Genomic DNA, 23,882 nt, shown 5'->3' on the forward strand with positions numbered 1-23,882 from the left:
AATTTATACTGCATTCCTTTAAAAATGTGGATGGTTGCCTTCTTTGCAGCATTTAACATCAGAATATATTTAAAATATTAGGAAATTAACCAAATTTTAGCTGTGTGTCATTCAGGTACTATTTGTAAATCCTTGGTTGCAATCCCTTGGTCAGTTCCTGTGGGCTTCCAGCTGTAGAATGAACAGAATTAATGCCTTCCCCAAGTTGTTTCTCCAAAAGTCTGTATGGTTTTCCCCCTGCTTCCTATTCTTTAAAAAACCCTAACCAAACCAAACACCCCAACCCAAACAAAAAAAAAAAAAGTCTGTGAAATAAAACCAAAAAGCTGTTGGAGCACAGCACCACTTGAAAAGGAATCACTTTCATTTGTTAACACCAACAAGGTATGTCCTTAGAACATTTTTCTTGTGTCAAGGGGGGAGTATCTGATATTAAAGCAGTCTCTGCTTTAATTAGCTGCATGCTCATAGTTTAATGCAGCATAATATATTTACAATTTGATAAAACAGGAGATAGAGCTGATGAGCAGTTTTGGGAATTAATCCTTCATTGAATACCTCGTACTAGTGCTGATCGTGAGAGCTATTCTGAAGCTCCTTATATTTAAAATTGTAATCTATGATATCTCCTAAACCAGCAATTTTTCAAAGTTAATTATGAGTCAGTCAGCAGTTGTGGATAATTATATGCAGACTTACTTTTTATTTTATATTTGTTGGTGAATAATATATCAAATAACTTCATACACTGTAATCTGCATAACTCACCTAATGTACTTATTAATTTGAAAAAGGTAGCGGGAAATGTGATCAAAGTACCAGAAGTATGGAGAACTCACGGCAACTTCTTTAAAAACTGCCAGAAATAGGTTCTGTGAGAAGCTCCATGGGCCAACCCCCTTTCTCACAAAACCAGCTGCAGAACTGGCAAGGTTTTGCTGAGCAAGGATGGGGTGGGCAGCAGGCTCCATTTCTCCTTGTCCCAGTGGGGCTCCTTTGCACAAATACTATTTGCACTGTCCGTTTCACAGGATAATAGGATTTGGCCTTCTGCATTAAAGTAATACCCATTAACTGTGATCTTTTCATTCACCAACCCATTGGAATGGGAATAATCTGTATGTATCAGGGGAGCAGGAGAGGTTAACACCAGCTTCTTGGAGTCAGCTGCCAGAACACAATTATTGTACAATATGTCTCAGGTAGCCTCACAGGAGGTAGTGTTACAGGGTAATGAGGGTGAACTTAACTTCTGAAACACTTGGTCGTTTCCAAGATTTATTAAAGTCTTAAGTTGGTCTTTGCCCCGTTTTTAAGCACTCCATTAATAAAAAATTTCTATAGCAAAGTGAAAGCACATAGACTGGCTGTACACAATGCTTCAACCTAAGTTAGAAACCTCTGGAACTGCATTTTGTCCTTTGAGGGGGGATGAAATGGATAACAACAAAGTTGTAGTAACTACCCTGTGACACAGAAATGAAGCAAAACACAAGGGAAAACAATACCATGAACTCATGGGTAAATCCAGGAGAAAAAAACTAGCTAATGTAAACAATGTGTCAAGTGTGGCCTTTGGAGAAAACTGGTAATCCAAAAGATATCCCAAAAGGTATCCTAAACTTAATGCATCCTGCTTCAACCTGATACTCTGCATGTTCTTTGCTGTGAACATACCAATGGCCTCAACTATTTCTGGGAAATGTAAAGTAAAAAGTTCATATTGGATGGCAGGACTGAGTATGAACACTAATAAGTTGAACTTATTAGGACTAAAGGGGAAATGGAACTGATATCCCCAAAGAGCTTTGAGTGTTCCAACAAATGGAATGAGAAGTCAAATCACTTAAAATGCCTAGCCAAAGGTACAAGCACTTAAGACATTTGAATTTGTATCCAAAACTGAGTTTCAAACAAGCAGAAATTGAGGTAGTAGGCTGTAGAAGTAATCTAAAATACAGATGTACACAAGAAGTCCTGGATCCTCAAATTTTCTGTCTGAGAGAGAGGGGCTTCTGGATGAGAGACACTGAAGCATCTGAAAAGTTTCGATCGCTCCTTACAGCCAAATATTGTTTTACACTTTGGTTGTAATCGTGTGTTTTCATTTTTGTAATTAAACCACAGTCTTAAGATCTTGTTGAATAAACCTTCAATGACACCATAATTAAGACTGCCTTAAGGTGACAGGCGAGGTGAACGAGGAGGAAATGGCAAACATAAGGCGTGCCGTCCCCGGAGAGGGAGCAGGCTGCAGCAGAGCAGGATGTGCAGGCAGCTGTGACACCGCGCTCAGGACAGGCTCTGCACAGGGCCAGCCTGGGGACGAGCTCCCTGAGTAATGAGCACGGTTAGTCTGCAGCTCGGGGCAGACCCAGGGCGGGAGGTGCTGCGGTTTCACCAGGTGAATAACGATGTCACAGTGTGACACGGCGGGCTCTGGTGCCTTTGTTCTCTGTGCTATTACATGGCTGAGCAGGCAGAGAAGCTGCTGTGTCCTGAGAGGGGCTTCCCGGCAAGTCTAATAGACTGGAGGGGAATTGCATTGATTCCAAGCCCTGAACTGAATACTTTTTTTTTGTATTTTATTTATTTTATAAACCACCCCAGACTGCTATTGGGCAAACAGTGCACTCAGTCCTTATCATTTGACAAAGCAAACCTCTGACTTTCTCCCTATCAGGGCAATTTTCTGAAGTGCTGAGCATCCTCAGCTCTGCCTCCTCTGAAATTCAGTGGGAATCATGTTTCACTCATCATTGCTCAGGTGCACTACAGGACTAATTTTAATAATTAATCTATTCCTTTTTTTTTTTTTTTTTAAGTGGTTAATCAAAGTCGAGGACTGATACAGAAAAAGCCTCCACTCACAGCATCTTCAGGGAATCAAGTCTCCCTAAAGATATTTGTAAAAGTATTTTTAGCCTTCTTAAATTCTAGAAATGTTGTGGTATATTTATGAACAAATGAAAAACTTAAAATATATTTGTGAGAAATAGGCAATGAACAAGAGCAATTATTAGGATGCCCATGAAATCAGGATTCTGTCAACATGGGCAACTACATTTGTGTAGCTATATAACCCTGTATAATCTCTAAGGAGACACAAAGCCAGGAGCTGGGTTGTATTGTACACCTGAGATGGAGTTTAAAGGAAGGATGGTAAGTGTTATATCCCTCTCTGGGACATCACATATGAAAGGGTCAGAAGGATTTAGGATTTTGCAGTGAATTCTGGCCCCATTAAGCTAATATGCAGAATGCCAGTTAAACAGTAAAACTCCTATTGCCACCAGCATTGTCCAGGCTTTATCACGACCCACCAGAGAGAATGGCAGTCCCAAGTCATTCCCAGGCATCAGTGGACACTGCTGCAGAGGTTAGCACTTAGATGTGTCATGGATGCATCCTGGGGGAAAGAGCAGGACAGTGATATTTTCCTGCTGCTGTTTTGGGGGTCTCCACGTTACAGTTCCCACATTCAGAACTGTGATGCTGCTGGGTTAGGTCCAGCAGGCACACAGGGGAGAGTTCAGGGCAATCTGGAGTGGCACAACTCCTAGGATCAGATCTGGATAATGTCCTCTTGCAGGAGAGAAAAAGCATTTTAGAATTCAAAGAAATTTGCTGGTGCTCTCCTAATCATCTGGCCAACAATACGGAGGCCTTGCCAAAGGAATTAGCCTGGGGATCTCTGTTCAATCAATCAATCAATCAATCACTCATATGTATTTTAGAATAGGATGGGAAAAGCAGTGTATGGAGTTAACCTGCCTCCACCTACATCTAGGATAGCCCTGAAAGGCTGCTTGCAGATTAGCATCCCTCCCTCTGTCTCCCTACCACCTGAGCAGGTGCTTCTGCAAGGAAGGAAGGCTGGGCATGGACAGAGCAAGATGCTGCTGCTCTGGCTGCCACTCCTCTCAGGTCAGGGACTGCCCCAGCAGAGAGCACTGAGGAACAGTCTCATCTATTGTCTAAGCAAATTACCAACTTCTCTGTGGATTGCTAGCATTTTAGAAACGAAATAATAATATAGGAACGAGCACGTAGGTCCTAAAATCCTAAATGTTCCAGGCTGCTGGAGTTCTGCTAATAGCACATTGCCTAGCAACAGCTATATTTAAAATAGGTCCTTAATTCCACTCTGAAATGTACCTATTTTACATACTGGAAGGGTATTATAGTGTTTTGTCCTCCAGTAAATATGATGTTAGTGCTTCACACTGCATGAAACTCTCCCTGTGTAGATACAGAATGGTATTTATTGTTAGTTGAACACCGAATAGTATGAGCTACACAAAATTTAATAAAACTTGCAAATAAAAATATTTGCACTCATGTTGAAGAGCTGTAATTTCTTTCATAATTAATTACAATTAAATTGTAAGACACCGAGTGAAGTGATCTATCATCATTTTGCCCCATCAAGGTAGCTGAAAGCTGTCAAATTTGACAACTAAGACATCTTTTCTCCTACTTCCCCCCCTTCCTTTTTTAGAGCAAGACAAAGAGCACTTGAAAGCTCAGAGGGGAACGGTCTGTCTTTCATGGCAGTAGCTCAGTTAGCACCTGGACTTCTGGTGAAATTAAATGGATCAGGACAGGGCATTCAAAAAAATTTCATCCAGTACTTTTTTTCTTGGATAATGTCAGTTCATTAGCACTAAAAGACATTTACTGTTTTAGACTGTGTTTTCACCAGGAAACGCTTCCTGACTAGGATAGCTTTTCTGAATAAAACCAGAAAGGACACTCCTGAACAATGAAAATCCCTGTGGACAGCACATTTATACAGGATGTTGGAGACATGGGGCACAATTTTCTGTTTTACTTAATATTCAGACTCGGTTATGACCCTTGGTTTCTCCAGCTCTGTATAGTTATTCACTGTACTGCTACTGCTGGATCTATTCCATGCCATATAAATAATTAAATATTCACTGGAGCAGAAAGACCTGGATTTCCCTCACCCCCCAGTTCCTCATCCAGGATTATCTAAAGACAGTTTTGTTTTTTAAACACTGCTGCAATTGTTTAATATTAGGCTGAGGCTTTGAGACTATTTCCAATGCACATTATTTATAGAATGAAAAAGGAATTAGCAATTTCATGTACGATATCTTTGTGTAAAAAGATACACCCCAGCCTTTCAAAAGTTATTAAAACATTTCAAATACCAGCCTTTAAAGGCTCTCTAGTGTTACAAAGAAGAGAAGGTATAAGAAAGAGGCAGCTAATTCTAAAGACTCAGACATACTAGTTCTGATTCAGTCTGAGCACTTTACATTCAAACTTCAAAAATGAAACCCCCAAATCATTCCTTTTCCTTTCTTAGTCTCTGTCTCAATAATTGATGAAACCATCTATATGCTGATGTCAGATCTCACAAAAAAGAATGAGAAAATTTCTCCTGCTGCTCTCTTAGGCATATACTTGAATTTTTTACATATATCATATTGAATTTGGCTCTTTCAAAAAATGTCTGAAGTTCAGAGCAGCTGTATCTGTATCAGTCTGTACAATGACCCTCATTACGAGTGTTTGAATTAATGAGCTTGTGATGGTCTGAGTTCTGCCAGGGAGAGCAATCCATTTCTGTCTTTCTGCCTGGATGGCTGATGGCTGGCTGAAACGGCAGCGTTCAGTGGGTCATCGTCATTGCAGCCGGGGGAGAACGGAATTAAGTTATTAACAATACAACCGTTTAAGCTTCAAAATGAAAATGTATGCTGTATTAATTGCATAAAATTGGACACAAGCTGGCAGTCAAACAGTCAGGGTTTGTCTCCTGACTGATTTATCTCATTACCGTGTCCCCAGTGAATATATCTTCTCGAAAGCTTTAAGTATACAACAGCAGTCTTATCTGGGAGTAGGAAATGGAACAAAAACATTAATGAACCCCCTTTAGGCTGTATTTTTGGGAAATATTTTCAATTATTCAGGGGTAGAATTTTATGCTTCTAAGATTTTAATGATTTCACTTGTTTTAAAAGTTAAAACACAGCCAAATGAGTTTATTACAAATCCTGACTCGGGGGGGAAAAAAAAGTTCACATAGGATTGCTTTTTATTTATGAATACTTCAAAGTTTTCTTTTACATACTTCAAGCTATAGATTTAGACTCAATTAAGTGTTTCCTTTATATTTTTAGAATACTTAAAAGAAGAAATAAATAAATAAATAAATAAATAAGGTTTCCATGCTTTCCATCTGGGTAAACAGCTTTGCGGACTTGTGGATTCAATGTTTCTTATTGGATTGCAAAACCAAACACATTATTTACTCTCAGCTCTGCAGCCAAGGGCAGGAGGGATGAACCAACAGAGCTGTACCTGACCTCAGCCATAAATGTTACCCCAGTTAGATCCAGTGGAGGGACTGGGGTCTATTTTGCTCACAGTGTAAATAATTCCTAGGTTTACTCTTCTTTTCCAAGAGGCTTTTGAGAAGATGTATTGTCTTGTGAGTTGGGAGTGACATAAATCAGGCTGTTTAATGAACTGATACAAGGTGCATCAAGAAGTTCAGACTACACATTGCTCCTGTTCCTGTGGTTTCCATGCATACATGGAAACCTTTCTTAGGCTGCACCTGGAGCCTGCAGGAGTATCACACAGCAAAGAAGAGTGAAGTAGTTGTACATCATCTTTTACTACAACTAGCTTCAGTGACTGGATGGGCTACCAGGAAGGAGAAAGTATCAAGAGCATGACTGAGATGGGAAGTCTGAGAACAAGCTGTATTTTCAATTTTGGAGGTGTGGATATTTGTCAGAAAGCTATCCATACCTTCCACAATTTGTGAAATCCTCTTGAGGATTTGGCCTTTTGCTTTTTCAGAACTGTCTGTGATTCTTCTGTGGATATGGTCACAAAATCCCATGGCATGATTTATTCAAAACCACAAAAACATCTTTCAGTGTCCAAGTGAGATTTCCAAGCACAGTATTCCTGTGCAATTACTATTGTGAATTTAAGTTCACCTCTCTAAATGCCTGTCAGGGATCAATCAAAGGGGCAGTAGGATAGATGAAGAAAATCTGATTCAAGGGAGATGTCATGGGGATGAAGTTATTACGTAATTGCTAAGAAAGTCCAAAAGACATCATCAGTCTATGCTAACTATCTAAAGCAAACCTATGGTGTCCTTTCAGTGAACAACTTAGGATAAGCATATATGTTTATAGTAATTTTGCTTAGAACAAGGCATATACAGAACCACCAAGAAGATATTAAACAATTAAAAACCCTAAAATGCAAAACAACAGAACCAACCTATTTCAGTCAGTTGTGTGGCTTTTCTGAAAAAAAAAAAAAAAATCCACACATGGTTCCATTAAAAGAGTGGGCACAGTATGTCTTTCTAGAACTGAAGGAGGGTGTGTGCAACATTAATCTGCTCTGAGCTGTGGAGCATCTCAGGAAATCTGCAGCCAGCTGGCACATGCAGGTGCTCTTCTCCTTTCCCTTGACATCCACCTGTGCTCCCTCCCCTGCTGTGTCTGCTTGGTTCACTCTGGGTGACAGAGGACATGCTTGAGTTTCAAGTCCAGTGTCCTTCCAGTGACTGCAAGGGAGAACTTCAGATACTTTTTGTTACAGAAGTACTAAAGTTAGCTTTTTAAAAAACAAACAATTTTGTTTGGAACATCCTTCAAGGATCCTTCAGCCTTCTGTGATGAATTTGCTACAAGGCAATAACATAGGATCAAGTAATTTTTCTAATTACATTACTCTGAAATGACTAATGGACATATCCTCTTTTTTCTAAGTATTTCTAGGGACCATAGAATTGGGGCTTTAATGGCAGAGAGAAGGAAGATAAAACCTTGATTCATGTGAAAACTCTGGTCTTGCTGAGAAATTGCATCCATTTGGGTTTGGCAATATGGAATCTGTTGATCCTGTCCACTGAACAGGGCAAGTATTTTCTGGCTCAGTTGTTATTTAGCACAGCAGGTATTGTTGCTGAACAGCACTGTGGTTTAAACTAATCTGTTTCAAACAAAGTCGCAGACTCGGTCTTTAATGCCACTATATAATTAATTCTCTCCACTTTATCCACAATGGCATAAGAAATGCCATGGAGACACCTTTAACTGAAGCCACTGAGGCTAATGAAAAGGGGACTATTACTCTTTAAAAAAGAATAATAAAGGCATTGCTAGTCCCAGTAGGAATTTATTTCCACTAAAAAGGCCGACTGAGAAATAACAGTAGATATAAAAAAATGTTTTAAACTGCTATTTTCTGAAAAACACACAGTAAACGCTAGAGTATATCTTTCACATCTATCTAAGAAACATAACCAAGCATTTATCACAAAAAAAAAAAAAAAAAACCAGAGAATTTTTCAGAGCATAAATATTCACTGAAAAATGTGAGATGGTGCTATGTTTTGTTGTGGTGGAAGTCAAAGGTCAAGCAACATTTTTGATAATAATTCTTAGAATATCAAGAAATGGCAGGAATACTGATTGTGCAATGTTTCACTGAAGAACAGAGATAATAAGGTGAGGAAGCCCAAAGAGACAGTGGACTCGATGACATCACTGTGATGTGACTCACCTCAGAGGGGCTGCTTTTTCCTATTTTTCCTTTCATTTTTATTTTTAAATGGTAACAATGGTCTGTCAGACCATGTTCTTTATTGAAGCTTGGGAAAATGTAGTATCTTAGATTCTTTGAATATTTATTTTTTTAAAGAAATATGTTCAGTTTGAATAGTCTAGATTAAGTACATGAAATTTGTGAGTATATGAAAAAACAGCACAGTAATGGATTTGCCAGGAATTCTTCTGCATTGATTGCAGCAGTATTACTAATCCTGAATCAACCCAAATGTACAGAACTGAATAAGTATTAGAGCTGTCCATAAAGATTTGATAAATGCACTAATCCATTAATTTTACCTTTTTTTTGTAGAATAAATTATTTGACAAATAATGGTAAAATTCATCAAATAAATTATCTGATGAATGTATTTTTTAAGTAATCGACTAGCTCTAATGAATATGCAGGCAGTTCCTTAATGAAAAGCATTACTCTACTGCTAGCCTGCTTTCATCACTCATATGTCACTTTTTTGCATTTTGCAACTGCAATCTGTATATTTTATTCATTTACCCATTCATTTATACAAGAAAGGTTCAAAGCAGTATGGTTAATCAATCACTGAAGTTCTTAAAATATTTTTGCTTTACAGTTGATTATTCATGACATTTATTAAAAAAGAGCTTGGATTTTCTGGGGACACCACTTCCAAAAATTATTCTTGGCTGGTACGTTCTAAGTCAAGTGCACAAGAATGCTCTGAAAATTGCAGGGTTCATGTATGAGCCATTTTTATAGCTGTAAACACTACAATTACCAATTGTTTCAAGAAACTGGAACTTGAAGCCAAGCCAGACACCTTCAAAGTCCCTAAAAACACTCATTAGAGGAGTAAAACAAGGAATAGCATGCAGGAGCTACCTCCTCACTGCTCAGCTCTGGGATGTTTGGATAAAAGCCACAGAGAGGATTATTTGGATGATGTTCAATTTTGGAAATGTTCCAATCTGAAAGAGCAAGTCTGTATTTTTTTATTACAGAGGTGATCTCAACAAATGATAGTGATAGATTTATACTGTCAAATGGCAAATTGTACCTATTAATGTTACAACACGTCACACTTCTGAGTCCTGGTTCCTCACAGAGGTGTGCCAATTTATTGTGACAGTGACAGTAGGTACAACAGTCAAGTCTGCATGACTCTGTCGATACTGTAAAGGTACAAATCATGTTTTCATGGGTGACTTTGAACTTGCTGCACAAAGCTCAGCTGAACAGATTTGATGGGAGAACATTGTGGGAGATGGGTATATTAGAAGGGCTGGCTAGAGCTGCACTTGGAATAGCAGTGATTCTTTTCCAAATTTTCCTTTTAATGTCTTGTAGACTTTCATAACTATCCTGTTAATAGCCCTTGGCCAACCCTTCCAGACATCATTTCTACTCCCAAATGGATAACTAATATATAGCTGAATCTCAAAATAGGTACAAGTGGAAGGACTTACGCTGTGTGTATAGAGTTTAAAAGATGAAGATTCCAAAACCACCAGGGGTGCAGAATAAAGCCCTTACATAGGTCTACTCCCACTCAAGAAGCTATGATGCCAGAGGTGGGGAAAGCCATGTTGAAATGCTCCAAAATGGGAAGGAGTAGATATTACATGCTAATCAAAACTGCAGCCACATCACCCTGACAACAAATAGTCATTTCCATTCTACACACTTATCACAGAGAGCTTATTACTGTAAGAGTGTATTACAATAGAAAAGAAAGTCTTCTAGGGCTTCTTTTTATACTCTGGGTTTTTTTCCTCCCCCATTTTCATACCTTTTATCTCTGGGGTTTATATTTGTCTTTGCCTCACTCAGTCTTTGGCTGCCATGTGTATGACTGTTTGTCCCTTAAAGCTTGAGATAAACTCACATTCCTGTTTAAAAGTTTAAATACTTGTTATAAATAATTTCTCCATACTTGTATGCTTTGATCTAATCTACTGCATAGTTTTAGTTAAAATGGTTGTGGTTCTAAAGATTACAAATATTAGGAGGAAGGAATAAGTTGTAGAAATTATCTTCAGTTTGCAGCTTGTTTTCTAAAGGTTTAAAATGCTCTTTCTTTGCTAAGTCCATCTAAAGAGTTTCTGACCCACTTCTTTTCATGTACAGTCACCAATCTAATAATAATAATAATTTTTAGATGGGATCAATAAAGCCATTACTTTGCACTTAAGACTTCTAATAGAACCTTAGTATTACCAAGCAAACACCTTCAGAAGTAGTGTTTCTGCTTAGGAAATCAGACGAGAACTTAATTTGTACTCCTGATAAACACTTGAGCTTCCTATGCTTCATTATTACTACAGATTTACAGCCCAAGGACAGGTTTGAAGCAATGTGCCCTGAGACAGCTAACCCATTGGTACAGGAGTGGTGCTGTTCATCATTTATTTGCTGTCTCAGAAACATATTACAGTATAATCCAAACCACAAATCTCCTGAGTCCCACTCACAGAAAGGGAAACCACCATTTGGGTACATGGGCATTTGTTCTGACAATGATTTTAATGTTTTTTTGTGCAAGAATTTTGTGGTGAGTAACCCTCCAGAGAATTGGTATCCACAGTCTCCTAACTGTCTTGGAAAACCTGCAAATTCAACTCTGTTAGTAGATGAAGTTTAGGATTAAAGGTAAACTTGAAGCTGCCAGATTTTTCAGCTTTGAATATGATTGTTGCAGTGCCCTATCTGGTTATCCCAGAACAAAAGTGATAATTTCTTGTCAGAGTTCTTAATTAATATTTTAAAAATCCTTTCCCTTTAATTAGCTGGGGGCAGAGTGGAAATATTGGGAAAAGATTGGCTCCTGTAATTAAAAGGATTGCCTGAGTGGCACTGTTTTGAAAAGAGTTTAATCTTTGTCATGTTGAAGCACATCCAGTGCTCTCAACAGGAAGGCTGGACAATGGAAACAGAATCACTACCAGCGATGTGCTTTCCATGGAGAAGACATCTGACACCAACTTCATCTTCTAGTCTCAGTGCTTATTTTCATAGGGTTTTCCGTATTTTCCTTTACTACCTGGATAGAGCATGAGCAAAATACTTAGGTCCCTGCACCTTTAGAAAATATCCCTCTTGAAGTTCGGGCTTCATTTTGCTGTCCCTCCATCAAAACAAACTGTCAAAACCTTCAAAAAAAACCCTGGAGCTGCTGAAGCACCTTGCTGAAAGCAGATTGCCTTTCCCCCCATGGTCTAAGAGCACATTGTTATGAATTGACACTAAATGTGCATAAAAGTATGCAAATACTGTGAAAACAAGTTAGCACAAAATACTTGTATAACACACAAAAAGTAGCTGAACAACCACAGGGCTCTTTGCTGTTCAGCTTCAGGTCTTAGGCAAAGGAGTGAGAGAAAAAGAAACTGGCTGCTCTCCTCGTCCATAGAGGGCTGCACTGGCACACAGGCCTGGATCAGCTTCTAACACCTCCCTTTTTCCTTTCAATTTGCAGGGATTGCTGGAAGATCTGGAGTGCTCAAAGAATGTCTACAGGCCTCAGAGTCCAGCTTGCAGGATTTGCTTCTGCAGCCAGCCAGATTTACAGCAAAGCCACTGCAGACCTGCTCTGCCTCTGTGCCGTGTACCTGAGATCCCCACTGGGCACAGCTCAGCTGGAGCTGAAAACAAGGTTACAGATGCCTGCACTTGGGGCATTTTGTATGTTTTGGTAATGCGATTTTCGTGTGCTAACCCTACAGAGATACATCACTGTGCATAAATCTTTACTTGAAGGCAGATGAGGAGCAGCAATGAGAGAAATAACAGCAAAACCCCAACCCTGCTGCCTCCATGGAAGAAAAGATAAGGTCCAAAGAGGAAATAGGAAATTGTAAACATAAACCTAAGAATTGTAAGAATTTCCTAGTAAAGGATGATGTCTTGCTGTGATTTTATTCATCTTAGTAACCTGCTGGACGCCAGGGCTATCTGACCCAGAGCACTGACCCAAGGGAGGTCCTGGTGCTTTGCCTCTCAAAATCTGCTGTGCTCACCTAAAGGGTGAAATGGGGAGGCACAACCTTGCAGCTATATCTGGCAGGTTGTTTCCAGCTGTATCCAATATGCAGTGGGAATTTGGTGTGAAATTTGACCAGAATTGTACCTGATACTTTATTAAGCTTTAAAATGGATAACAGCTTGAAATAAAATTGTTTCGCTACAAAGTTGTATGTGTTAGGATCTCCCACTTCTTTTTTTAACAAATCCTCACATTATACCAAATAGCTTAAAAAGGAACACAGCTGTAACTGACTTGACCATAGGTGTTGTGAGGCCTCACTATTGAACCTTCTCCTTCTGTTAGCTCAGCTATCACTGTCAACACAGGCATAGAGAATAAAGCCCCATTACAGCTAGAATGGTTCCTTAAACTTCACAGCACTTAGGAATGCTCCTGAGACACCAAAAACATCTCAATTCAGAATTGAACATGTAATACCTGCCAAATTTGCAGGTTTGAAACTACTTCCAATAGGAATTAAAAAGGCCCTCTTCACAGCTGAAATAGGGCTATCAATACTTGACTTGTCTGCCCATGTGAAATAGTGGGTTCTTTTCTCTGACGTCGCAATTTAGTTTAAAATGGCTTTGATGATGACAGGGTACATGAGAACGATAAAACCACAAAGATGACAGTCTAATCTTACAAAGATGACCGATCACTGATAAGAGATTAAGTCACACAACATTTGAAAAACCAGATTATCTGTCTGCTAGGATGGTGTCTGTGTAACACCTCCTGCTGAGCCACGCTGAGATGCCAGTGACATACAAAGACGCTTCTCTGTAAAAACCAGAAACGCTTCACAGAATTTCACAAACCGTTGGGATAAAAGAAGGAGAGTAAGAAAAAACTCCTCTGATATTATATTGAACTTTTTTTGTCAAACATTCATTTTTCAGACTAGTAAAGTATTTAGATGTACAGCATATAAATAATTTAGAGGTACTATAAAAAGGTCTAAATTAGTCAATTCTGCCCTATAATTAGCACTCACAGCTATGCTGGCAGTGGGTGGGTGATTATTAAACACCTTTTATTATTGGCTTTATGTACTACAATAAAAAATTAAAATTATACTTACAAGAATTATTAGACATGCTGGTCCTATAAAACTCCATATAAAGTTATTCTTAGTGCTGAGCCAACATCTGAAAATTAAACAGCAGAAAATGCCTTGAAACGTGCTTTTGTGATTATTGTCTCCATCTGTACGATGATTTGGACACAGAAACAGCGACTTACACTTCTGTGGTGCCATAGTACTTGTATCCCAGTGCAGCAGAGATTCCAACCACCACAGCTGGGCTGACATAGCCAAAGACATAGAAATTCTTGTGCAAGAAACCCTTGTTGTAGATGACTCCCACAACTATAAGGTAGAGGTGAATACCTTCGATGCACATCCATGCAAAAGCAGCTAGAAGGAAATAATGGAGTAGTCCAGCAGTAATTGAACAGAAGAGCTAGAAATTCAATCAGAGAAAGCAGGAGTCATAATCCTATTAACAGGCTTTTGTCAATATATATTATAATATAACAGTACATGCACAGCAACTGAGGGACCTTAAAGTGGGGATTCAGACCAGTTGTAATGCTGGTTAGCAAGAACTTGGCCTACACCCATTTGTACATTTGTTCACTAGTGTTTTCTGTAGCAAATGGTAATAAAGAGACTAATTCCACTTTTAAAATTAGTGTATGTCTTCCCATAAATGGTTTGACTAGGTTGATCCTATTGTTATAGATGAGTAGTCTATTGGCTTGATCTACAGAAAGTTAATTTTTATTATTTTGATAGTATTGTAACTAGGCATCACAAGGAATTATTTCTGAAATAACTTTTGTTATACAAAGTGTTTGTAAAATGATATTTTTCAATCCATCAATACTGGAGTGCTACCTCAGGGATAGCAGATCATATTTTTTCAAGTGATTTCAAATTCTATTCACCTACTTATGGTAGGATATTTTGATAATTGATGCATAATTTTATTTCCTAAAACTAATCTGAGCTGCAAAACTCAACCCCCTAGCTTTCTGAAAAGCAAAAGGGACAGGTCAAGACCTCCCATGTGATCCTCCAGCCTACAGCTCAATATCTCAGATGTCAGCTTGGGATTGCAGCTCTGGCCTGATTTTAGAGAAAACTGTCAACCTGGGAGCCACCGATGTGGATTTATACAGCATCCTAAGTGAAAATGCACATTGAGATCACAGTTTCAGTAAAGGTGAAAAATTTTAAACGAAACCCATGGAGCAAAGTCAATACACACAGCTCAGACGAAGGCCCTGCCTCTTTAAATGACCATTTTGTATTTCCTGTTACTGTCCTGGGAAGGCAGGGTCACTATCGAGGGTAGGAAGTGTGGGGAGTAGAAGGAAGATCATATCTTATACTGTATATTTATTTTGCAATACAAAATCAAGGCACAAGTGAAAACTACCCACCTTATTATTGTTCATATTAATTCCAATCAGAAAAATAAGTTCTGCCAGGAAAAGGCTGCAGCAGAGGTTTTTGTGAATTGTCGTTCTAGTGCTTTGAATTTCACTGAAGAACCAGAAGGTGAAAATGCACATGGAGAGGCAAATCAACGAAATAATTATTCCTAGCTGAGTGATTCTTGTAAGAATGCTATAATTTGTAACACCCTGGGGGAAAATTATAATATAGTATTTAAAAGAACAGCTTTGTAACGTCTCAAGAAAGACCTCATTCTATAATATAGCTCTTTTCTTCTTTTCTACAAAATATTAATCAAAACTGTTTGTAGAGTTTCACTGGAAATGTACACTTTGGATAATCTAAAAAGTATTGGGTTTTTGTGAGACAGATATAATTCTAGGGGAAATTAGTAATAAACTGTATATATTCCTGCTCTTGCATTTTCTGATATTTCTTAACAAAACTTTTTATTAACATCAGTATCTCCTAATAAGATTTTCAAAATCAGATCATTTCAGTGAATGACAAATACACTGGCAAAAGGACATCTATTAATATGACACAAATATTTTCTAATATAAAAGGACTTATCACAGCAGTGACTTAGATAAGAAAAACTGAATAACTGTCTTGCAGAATTTGCAACATGATCAAAACAAGACTCTGAAATAACAATCACTTCAAAGCAAATGCTATTCCAGATATTTAACATGAACTTTCTGCAGAGAAACACAAGGTACTCCAATACCGGATGTTAATATTTTCTGAATAAAAATACAATTTCTTTTGCTGTTTGCTATTTCAACAAAGAAAACTCTGAAATACATGACTGTACCTCAGCAAAAGGATGGCATTCAACTGACCATAAAATGTATCTCAGTATTTTTTTACTAAATAAAGGATGAGAGATTCTTCACCTCCCAGCTTTCTTTTCAAAATAACTATATAGGTACCTGCAAAGGTTTTAAATTTCAGCTGAAGACTTAGGATGCTATTTAGCAACCAGGAAACAGCCTCTATCAGCATGAAATTCACAGTGTGAGAGAACTGTCTCAATACAGTATATTCATGCTAATATTCTGCTTGCTGTCAGTTCTGATACCTTATAAAGCTGCCTCCTGAGGCAGGACCTGAGCTCCTGCAGATCCCCACTGAGACCCTGGAAATCTATGGAGCTTCTTAATATAAGAAGGACATAAATTGAATGGCCATTCTCCCAATTTTGTGCTGGTCGGGAGTGTCCATGTTTAATAGTCATAAACCTCAGATTGATTATGCTGCTGCAAACTCTCCAGAGAGAATTTAAAGCAGATTTTTAGATGCCAAGGTTAGACAAATGGGTGGCAAAGTTTTGAGAGACAGAAATTCAGGGCCATATGGTTACTGACCACCAATGAATGGCAGATAAATCCCACAGCAGTATTAAAGTGAGATGCAAAATGAAATGCAATGCTCCAAAAATAAGCACAACAGACTGTGTTTTTGGAACAAGATACTTTGCTGCATCACTGCTCTGTAATACTGCAGAAAGGACATAAGGAAATTCAAACACATATGGGAGGAATTTTGTTTGCTTTGTGCACAATAAATTGTGTGTTTGCTGAACAAAACCGAGACACAACCCAAAGGGGGGGGGTGAGTATGCAGGATGCCCTAAAATAAAAACATAAGGAATGAAAACAGAAGAAAGTATCAGGTAAAACACTAAATGAAAATAGCACTTACAACGGAGCCACCTGAGGACATCAACACAGCAAAATGAGTCAGATGATTACATTTGCATGAGATATGAGTGGAGTTGGAATGTGTCAGCTCACAGCCTTCTGTAGCCCAGTTGCCATTCATTGTGTCTGAGTAGTTCCAAAATGCACATTTAATGTCTTTATCTACAGTCTGGAACAGAAACAAGATGTTCTGCTGATGGCAAAAGGCAGGATATTTCCCATCAAGAGACCTTTCTTACGCTAGACCGCACAATTCATTAAAAAATGCTTGTTATCATTGGAAGGTTGGGGAACAAAAACCACATTCTGCAAGGCCTATTCCAAGCAATTAAAACGTGGCTGGGGATGGAAGCAATTTATTCACACAGCTAAAACCCCAACAAACATGTAGTCTAATCAGATTACTGAACCCTGCTGGCACCTGCAAAGATGTTGGAATTTTTACCTATTGAAAACATTGTTATATAGACGCTTGCACCTGCTGAACATGGAGCAGACTCCAAGGTTACAGCCACATTGCTTATCCATTCCAAATGAGCAGTTCAAAAACTGAGACTTATTCCATGCATTTTACAAAGCAATCTGGGATAAAGCCAGGGTCATATCACACCTGCTATATCACCTGCTACACAACAGTGATGAGTAAGACCATTAGTATTATTTAGTACAGTTAGTGCTTACTAAATCTAGTCAAAGACTAAGTCTCCCCTGTAATATAGGCTTTATAAATATATGCAAATTTTATATAAGGTGATTTCCAACTCAGAAGGGAAGTAACAAATTTAGAAGCTGTGTAACCAAGGTTAGCACCTTGTTCCATTGCTCACCTCTACAGAATTGCTTTCAGGTTATGTTTCTAGTGATTCTTTGTGCCATGTGAGGTGATTTTTCACATATGATTCAAGCCAGCAAAAAATCTGTATTTGCTCGAAGTAAGCTTCTCGGTTTTAAATAAACGTGTTCAGATTTCAGAAATAACAAAGCTCCAAAATTATAGGTTCTGCTATTACCCCTAATTCCAGATTACCTTTTTTGCATTAGCCTTGAAGAATTACTTCCCTTTTTTTCAGTATAGATGCTTAACTGTCTGATAAACTTTCAGAAAGAAAACCCACCTAAATAAAGAACAATCAAGACCCTGTAATATTCTGTGGTTCAGACATTTTATCCATACTACAACCCATTACATTTTATCCATACTACAACCCAGCAAAGATGGCATTATTGCCCTTGCTTTAGTCCCATAGCAATCTTCCTCTGTACCATATTTAGTATATTGCACTTAGGATGTCACATCTGAGATTAATCTTATTAGGGTAATAAACTGTAACTTCCCATCAGCAAACAACAGAATTGTGTTCATCATATGCTGCAGGTATGCTTGCTTCACATAAAATGATTAGCTAATGTTTTGTTTTACTTGCAGCTGATAATAAAAAACCCCCTTACCTTGGCATACTTTAAGGTAAATGTTATTTTCTCAAGCTCATAGAGTGTGGGTGGATTTGAGCTGATTGCAACAGCTATAACTGCAGAGCTGACTGTCTGTCTCTGCTCGGAAGGGTCTTTGGAGGAGAGGTTTTTGGGCGAGGAAAGCAGAGAGCCGATGTTGCTGTACCGCAGAAAGACAACTGCTACAGTGCCTATCAATCAAACACACCATGGTTAGGAGTTTGTGGCTTTTTATGGGAGAACAAAATTGAAGGCATTAAGGAAACAATAAACAATAGACATTATTGCTGCTATTGCATAAAATATGCAAAACAGATGGAGTCTTTGTGGAATACTTATAAAAATGTTTTAGAGACAATGAAATATAGCTTTATTTAAAACAATGTAACTGGCATTAGAAATAAAAATGCGTGTTCGCACTGGCAATACTAATTAGATATATGCATATGTATTTTTCCTAGAGTAATGTATGCTTGCTGCTGTTCTGCAACTGGTTACACATGTGGTGTCAACTCCTATAAAGTGAAATGTCTCTGACCTGAAATAAATACTAGACTTTTCTGAAGTACCTGGCTTGCTTTGAATTCCATTACATTGGACCCAGGATGGGAAAAAGAAAAAGGTATTTTAGGATTCAGTGCTGATCTCAGAAAAAGGAGAGACTTTCTCCCTGGTACCACAATATACCATATTTTTACATAAATATATGAGTCGAGATACAGATTAGATGGAAGACAAAGATTTAAAAAATCTTTTCCATGTTTATTAAATTATGTGGTATAAGTCCAGAGCTGTTTAAACACATGTATTTATATTTAGTGGCGACAGGAGTTGTAAGGTCTTTCTGTAGCACTCTGAGGTACAAGCCAGATCTGGGTCCTGCTGGTTTTGGTACTAAAGTTACATGTTCTTGCCCCAGTGAGCTACTCTCTGAATAGGAAAATGCACCAAATTTTGTAGGAGAAGTAGCACAGAGAGTTGAAGGGGGTGGTCCAAAGTCATACAGCAGATGTGTGGCTGAGAAATAGATAAAGCTCAGGTCTGTAGTACCAATGCCCAGGGTGAAAACTCATTGGACACTCACTGTGTCACTAGATATGTTAGAAATATCAGGCTTGAGACAATCAAGGAGAAAAGGTGATAAGAATACATTGTCTTCTTTGTAGTTAGCAGTGGGGAAGTTCAGCCTTGGTAAATGCCCATTTGGCTGTTTTCTAGCGGGTAAAAGTCTATCTAAGGTGGTTTTTAACCCACCTACTCTCCAGCCCTTGTTTCTTACCGTTTGGATGAGGTTCCTGTCTCTTCTTTGGAGAGATCTTTATGTAATCTCCCCCTGTGTATACATGAGGGTGGATGTGTTTCATGTGGTGTGAATCAAAAGCAAAAACCTTGAGTGCTGTAAAACAAGAAAAATACTGTACAAATCACAGCTCCATTATGGCCTGCCATAATTTAGAGTTGGGTTAATAAGTGTGCTACTGGATTCCATAATTACTGTGAATTTTAAGACTCTATCCTTGTGCAAAATATTTCAAGAAAAATGTCATTAATATAACATGTTTGTTTAAACATCTATGTTTTTTTTATTTTCATGCATACATTTTGCTCTCATACTTTTTACTCTTTCCGTGAAAAATATAGTCTCTTATTTACCTTGCCTTAAATTAGGTACTGGGAAAAACAATGTAGGTTACTTTAGGAAGAGCTATTGCTTTATTAAAAATGTATTTCTGAAAGGGGCTACAAATCACAATTATAAAAAGGAAAGCACAAAATTCTCCACTGAATAATAACGTTTGATAAAAGCCAACTTTTGAAAAGTATATATTTTATGGTTATCTATCCACGCTACCAAATACACATTGCACCACGAACTAATGATGTGTCTTGTCAAAAAGCAAACAAACAAGCATCACCCCTTAGGACAAAAACTACATTAGAGACTATTGAGCTCTTTACTTGCTTCATTACTGTGCTGAGTTTCAATCACCCAGGATGGGAATAAAAAGAAGTCAATCGGGCTTTTTTTTTAAAAACGAAACAAAGCAAAACAAAATAAAACAAAACAAATCTAAAACTTGACTGACAGAGGAATATCACTAAGCTAGACCATCTGCATTGCTTATAGCACAGCACACAAAAATAATATGAGCTATTCAATAGAACAGCTGTCAGAAAATGTTTGTAAGGGCATAAGAAATTGTTTTCTTTGGCTGGAATTTTGAAAAGCTCATAGTTCAAGAACTTGCACCAAAAGAAACAGTGGAGAGAGAGGGGTGATGTTGTAGGTCTTATTCTAAAATAGTTGTGTCTGGCACCTATGAGACCTATGAAAAATTTATTCATGTTGAAAAACAGTAACAAAAAATTTTAGCGTTTGGGTCCAATTTGGAAATGGGCTCATTCAGTTTACCATTTTAGAACAAAACCAAGGAATACAATCATTAACCTTTCAACACAGGAGGAATTCCTCTCCGTTCTCTTTATCAGCTTTTTCTGTCACCTTGGTGACTGATACCTACAGTTCCACTGGAGACTGCACCCGAATCCTCTCTCTGACTTTGATGGCCTCAGCTCCGTGGCCATGAGAGCTGCTCTGCTCTGGAGCAAGGGAGGAGGTGTGGGGAGGGGGGCACAGGGGCTTTACAGCCAGCACCTGGCACTGCTCTGCTCCTGCTGCAGACCCAGAGTCTGATTCTACAGAGTCTGTGTCGAGGAACAAATCCCTCCCTTCTTTTTCATCACTCTAACTTATTTTTGGAAAGGTGAGGCAAGAACAGGTGGTTTGACCTGCCGCAAGACCACAGCAGGAATCTTACTCATCAAGTCATCATATAAAACAGCCAGCTGGTGAGAGACACTGAAGGACTGTACTAAATCTAAAATAAGAAATCAGATCACATACATTTTGGGGACATTCAGAAAAATAAAGATGAAAGAGTGGCCATTGGCAAAAGAATCGGCCATGCTTTATGAGGGTTTGCAAAGGTGCCTGGTCAGCCTTACTCTGCTCTCAGTAGAAGGAGGGGTAAAACTACTATTCCCACAGCAAAATCTCAGCAGGTATTGGTGGGAAGGCAGCAGCAAACAGGGAGAAGGTAGGTGAACAAAATGGTGCAGTTGAGAGTAACCAATTCTCCTCCTGGGGAATTCCCCTTAAAATGAGAAATTCCTGTTGAGATAAAGCCACTGAAGATTAAACTCACAAGGTACAACCCTTATTCCAAGTTCATTTATAAGAACTACACTGAAGCAAAAAGAGTCAAAAAAATATGTAGAAAGTAAGTCCAAATTTTGTTCCATTGGTGTTTTTTATACACATAAGATGCATAGGAAAATTTTGTGCTTATAAAATGAATCTAGACTGTGTGAATATGGCCATAATGATTTAAAGAGAATATGAAAACAAGTTCCTACAGACTCTCAATTCATATTTCTGCTCTGGACTCAAAGGTTTAGTCTTTGAAAATTATGATACCTACACTGAAAGTCAGGTGTTAGTTACAAAATTAACACCTGCTTCTTTCACATAACACCATTTCTAATCTTTATAATTGCGCTGAAAAACTCCTCAATTCAATCCACATCTAAAGTATACCTTAGAATGATTTTCTTTATCTTACCTATGTCACTTGCATTAGCATCCAGCTGGGCTGTCTTTTTGAAGCCCTGTGACATGACAAGCGTGGCCTGCTCTGCAGTGTGCAGCAGCTTGGTCAGGCTCCTCCTTTGATTATCTACCAGCAGAGCTTCCCAGGCTGCAATTTTGTCTTTTTGTAAAAAATTGTTCACGGTGTTGACCAAAACCTGTAAGTAAAAGCATGTGTTTAAGAGTCCCATGCTATCTTTGGAGTAAGGACAAACCCCACAGCTCCTTGACCCACTCACATTAATGGTGGTGTTGTGGAGGGCGTCGCTGTCAGAGACAGAGCCACTCACGGTGTCCCACGGTGGAGAGGACAGTGCTTCCACATACGAAATCACTTCTACAGGTGAAAGGGGCCCCAAAGTATTTTTATTGATTTCTTGCAGCTTCTCCAGAGGTGTTTTAAAATGACTAATCTGAAAAATGCCAGAATTCATATCTTAATGAAACAATTAAAGCCATATTTCTGCATGTGGCAATGAACCCAATAGACTGATTTCTGTTCACTAAAATACTGGTTTGTAAGACACTTGTGCAGCAAAACCCCTACTCAATCAACAGGGTGACCTATAAATTATTGATATTACACATGTCTAGTACAACCTTCACAAGCAAGCACAATTAAAAAATGGTGTGCTATCATTACACATTTTCTTCCCTACCGCAGCTAAGTTTTATTTATCCTGATGATCTAAAGTGAACAAATAAATGTTCTGCAAAAAGAATTAAATATCAATTATATGATTATTCTGCTTCTGTATTAATCAATTGACTTTTCTTTTAAAATTTAACTGAAGAGGTGGGAGCAGATGGGAAGTATTTGTATTTTTGTAGTTGTTTTTTCTCAAATGCAAATTATAAAGCATGTAGTTGAGCCAACCATACTGCCTATTTCTCCTTCAGTGCTTCAGCTTATAAACTGCTAAATACACTTACATAAAACAGCTAATTTAAAATATAGGCAGGAGAGTGTGAGATGAAGATTAACCTTCCACATTGCAGTCTCATGGCTGGATAAGAGAAGAATTCTTACTTCACGATACTGGAATCTAATTAATCAAGCACTCAACATCTGATTTTGAATGACCTCTACTCTCTACTGTTGAACAGCTTTTATAGGGCTTGCTTTGTCCTTGACTATAACTCAACAGAACTAGAAAACAGGCTAAAAATCTGACTGTTATTTACAAGAAAGTATTTTTAATTATTAATTTAAGTTTTGTTTAAGTATATATTTTAAAAAATCTTACTCTAAGATTCTGTTGTAACATTTACCATGTCTTTGCACCTAAGTGTGGTAAGCAGGTATTATATTTGATATGATGCATTACATTGCAGGTAAACATAAGAAGTATGTTAACACTACATATATGTAATACTAGGTTAATAAAAGTCTTTAAAATAATATCTTTTTGAATACAGTAACTGAATCAAATTGCTTAATATCAAATGCAAACATATACAATTGCTTTTAATTTATTTATGCTTATGCTTCATTTATCCTTTAAAATTAGACAATACTGTAGCTGTAGAATAATGGATAGTGCATTCATTAATATATTTTTAATTGGCTTCAGGAATCTCTGTTTCTGGTGAAAAAAAATATTTTCTGATGAAAAATACTCTGGCCACAGAGTATTTGTTTCTATAAATCCTGTATCACTTTACACACTTGCCTTTGAGGAGTAAATAAACCAGCACACCAAGATGCTATGGCTCTCTTTTCTATTTAGTCACTTGTTGACATTACTTTTGTAAGCTATCTTGCCTTCCTTCTGAACAAGCAAATAATTGCACATCAGTAAATGCAGCAGTGTGTAACTCCAGAAATTACAGAAACAGCTGAGTGATTACCACACTTCTGAATTTTTCATGCATCATGTCTCACTTTGCTGGAAAGAGAACACGCAGATTCCCACCAAGTTATTATCATGAGTAGAACATACAACCCAGTTCAAATAATTTGAAATTATTAAAAAGCCCTCTGTC

General features: G+C 38.0%; 1 protein-coding gene across 2 annotated transcripts in view; it reads right to left on the minus strand.

Moving 5' to 3' along the window:
- The window catches only part of ADGRL4 (adhesion G protein-coupled receptor L4), a 72,413-nt gene that overhangs the window by 4,959 nt on the left and 43,572 nt on the right, over window positions 1-23,882 (minus strand). For both annotated transcript variants that reach the window (XM_084211527.1, XM_084211528.1), the window contains exons 7-14: window positions 22,136-22,309; window positions 21,871-22,054; window positions 19,527-19,643; window positions 18,245-18,438; window positions 16,797-16,964; window positions 15,074-15,277; window positions 13,868-14,088; window positions 13,707-13,773 (exon numbers count right to left, since the gene is read on the minus strand). In XM_084211527.1, the coding sequence (XP_084067653.1) occupies window positions 13,707-13,773; window positions 13,868-14,088; window positions 15,074-15,277; window positions 16,797-16,964; window positions 18,245-18,438; window positions 19,527-19,643; window positions 21,871-22,054; window positions 22,136-22,309 (1,329 nt within the window). The remainder of the gene's footprint in view (window positions 1-13,706; window positions 13,774-13,867; window positions 14,089-15,073; window positions 15,278-16,796; window positions 16,965-18,244; window positions 18,439-19,526; window positions 19,644-21,870; window positions 22,055-22,135; window positions 22,310-23,882) is intronic.

Source organism: Fringilla coelebs, assembly GCF_963513975.1.
Source record: "Fringilla coelebs genome assembly, chromosome: 9".
Lineage (NCBI taxonomy): Eukaryota > Metazoa > Chordata > Aves > Passeriformes > Fringillidae > Fringilla > Fringilla coelebs.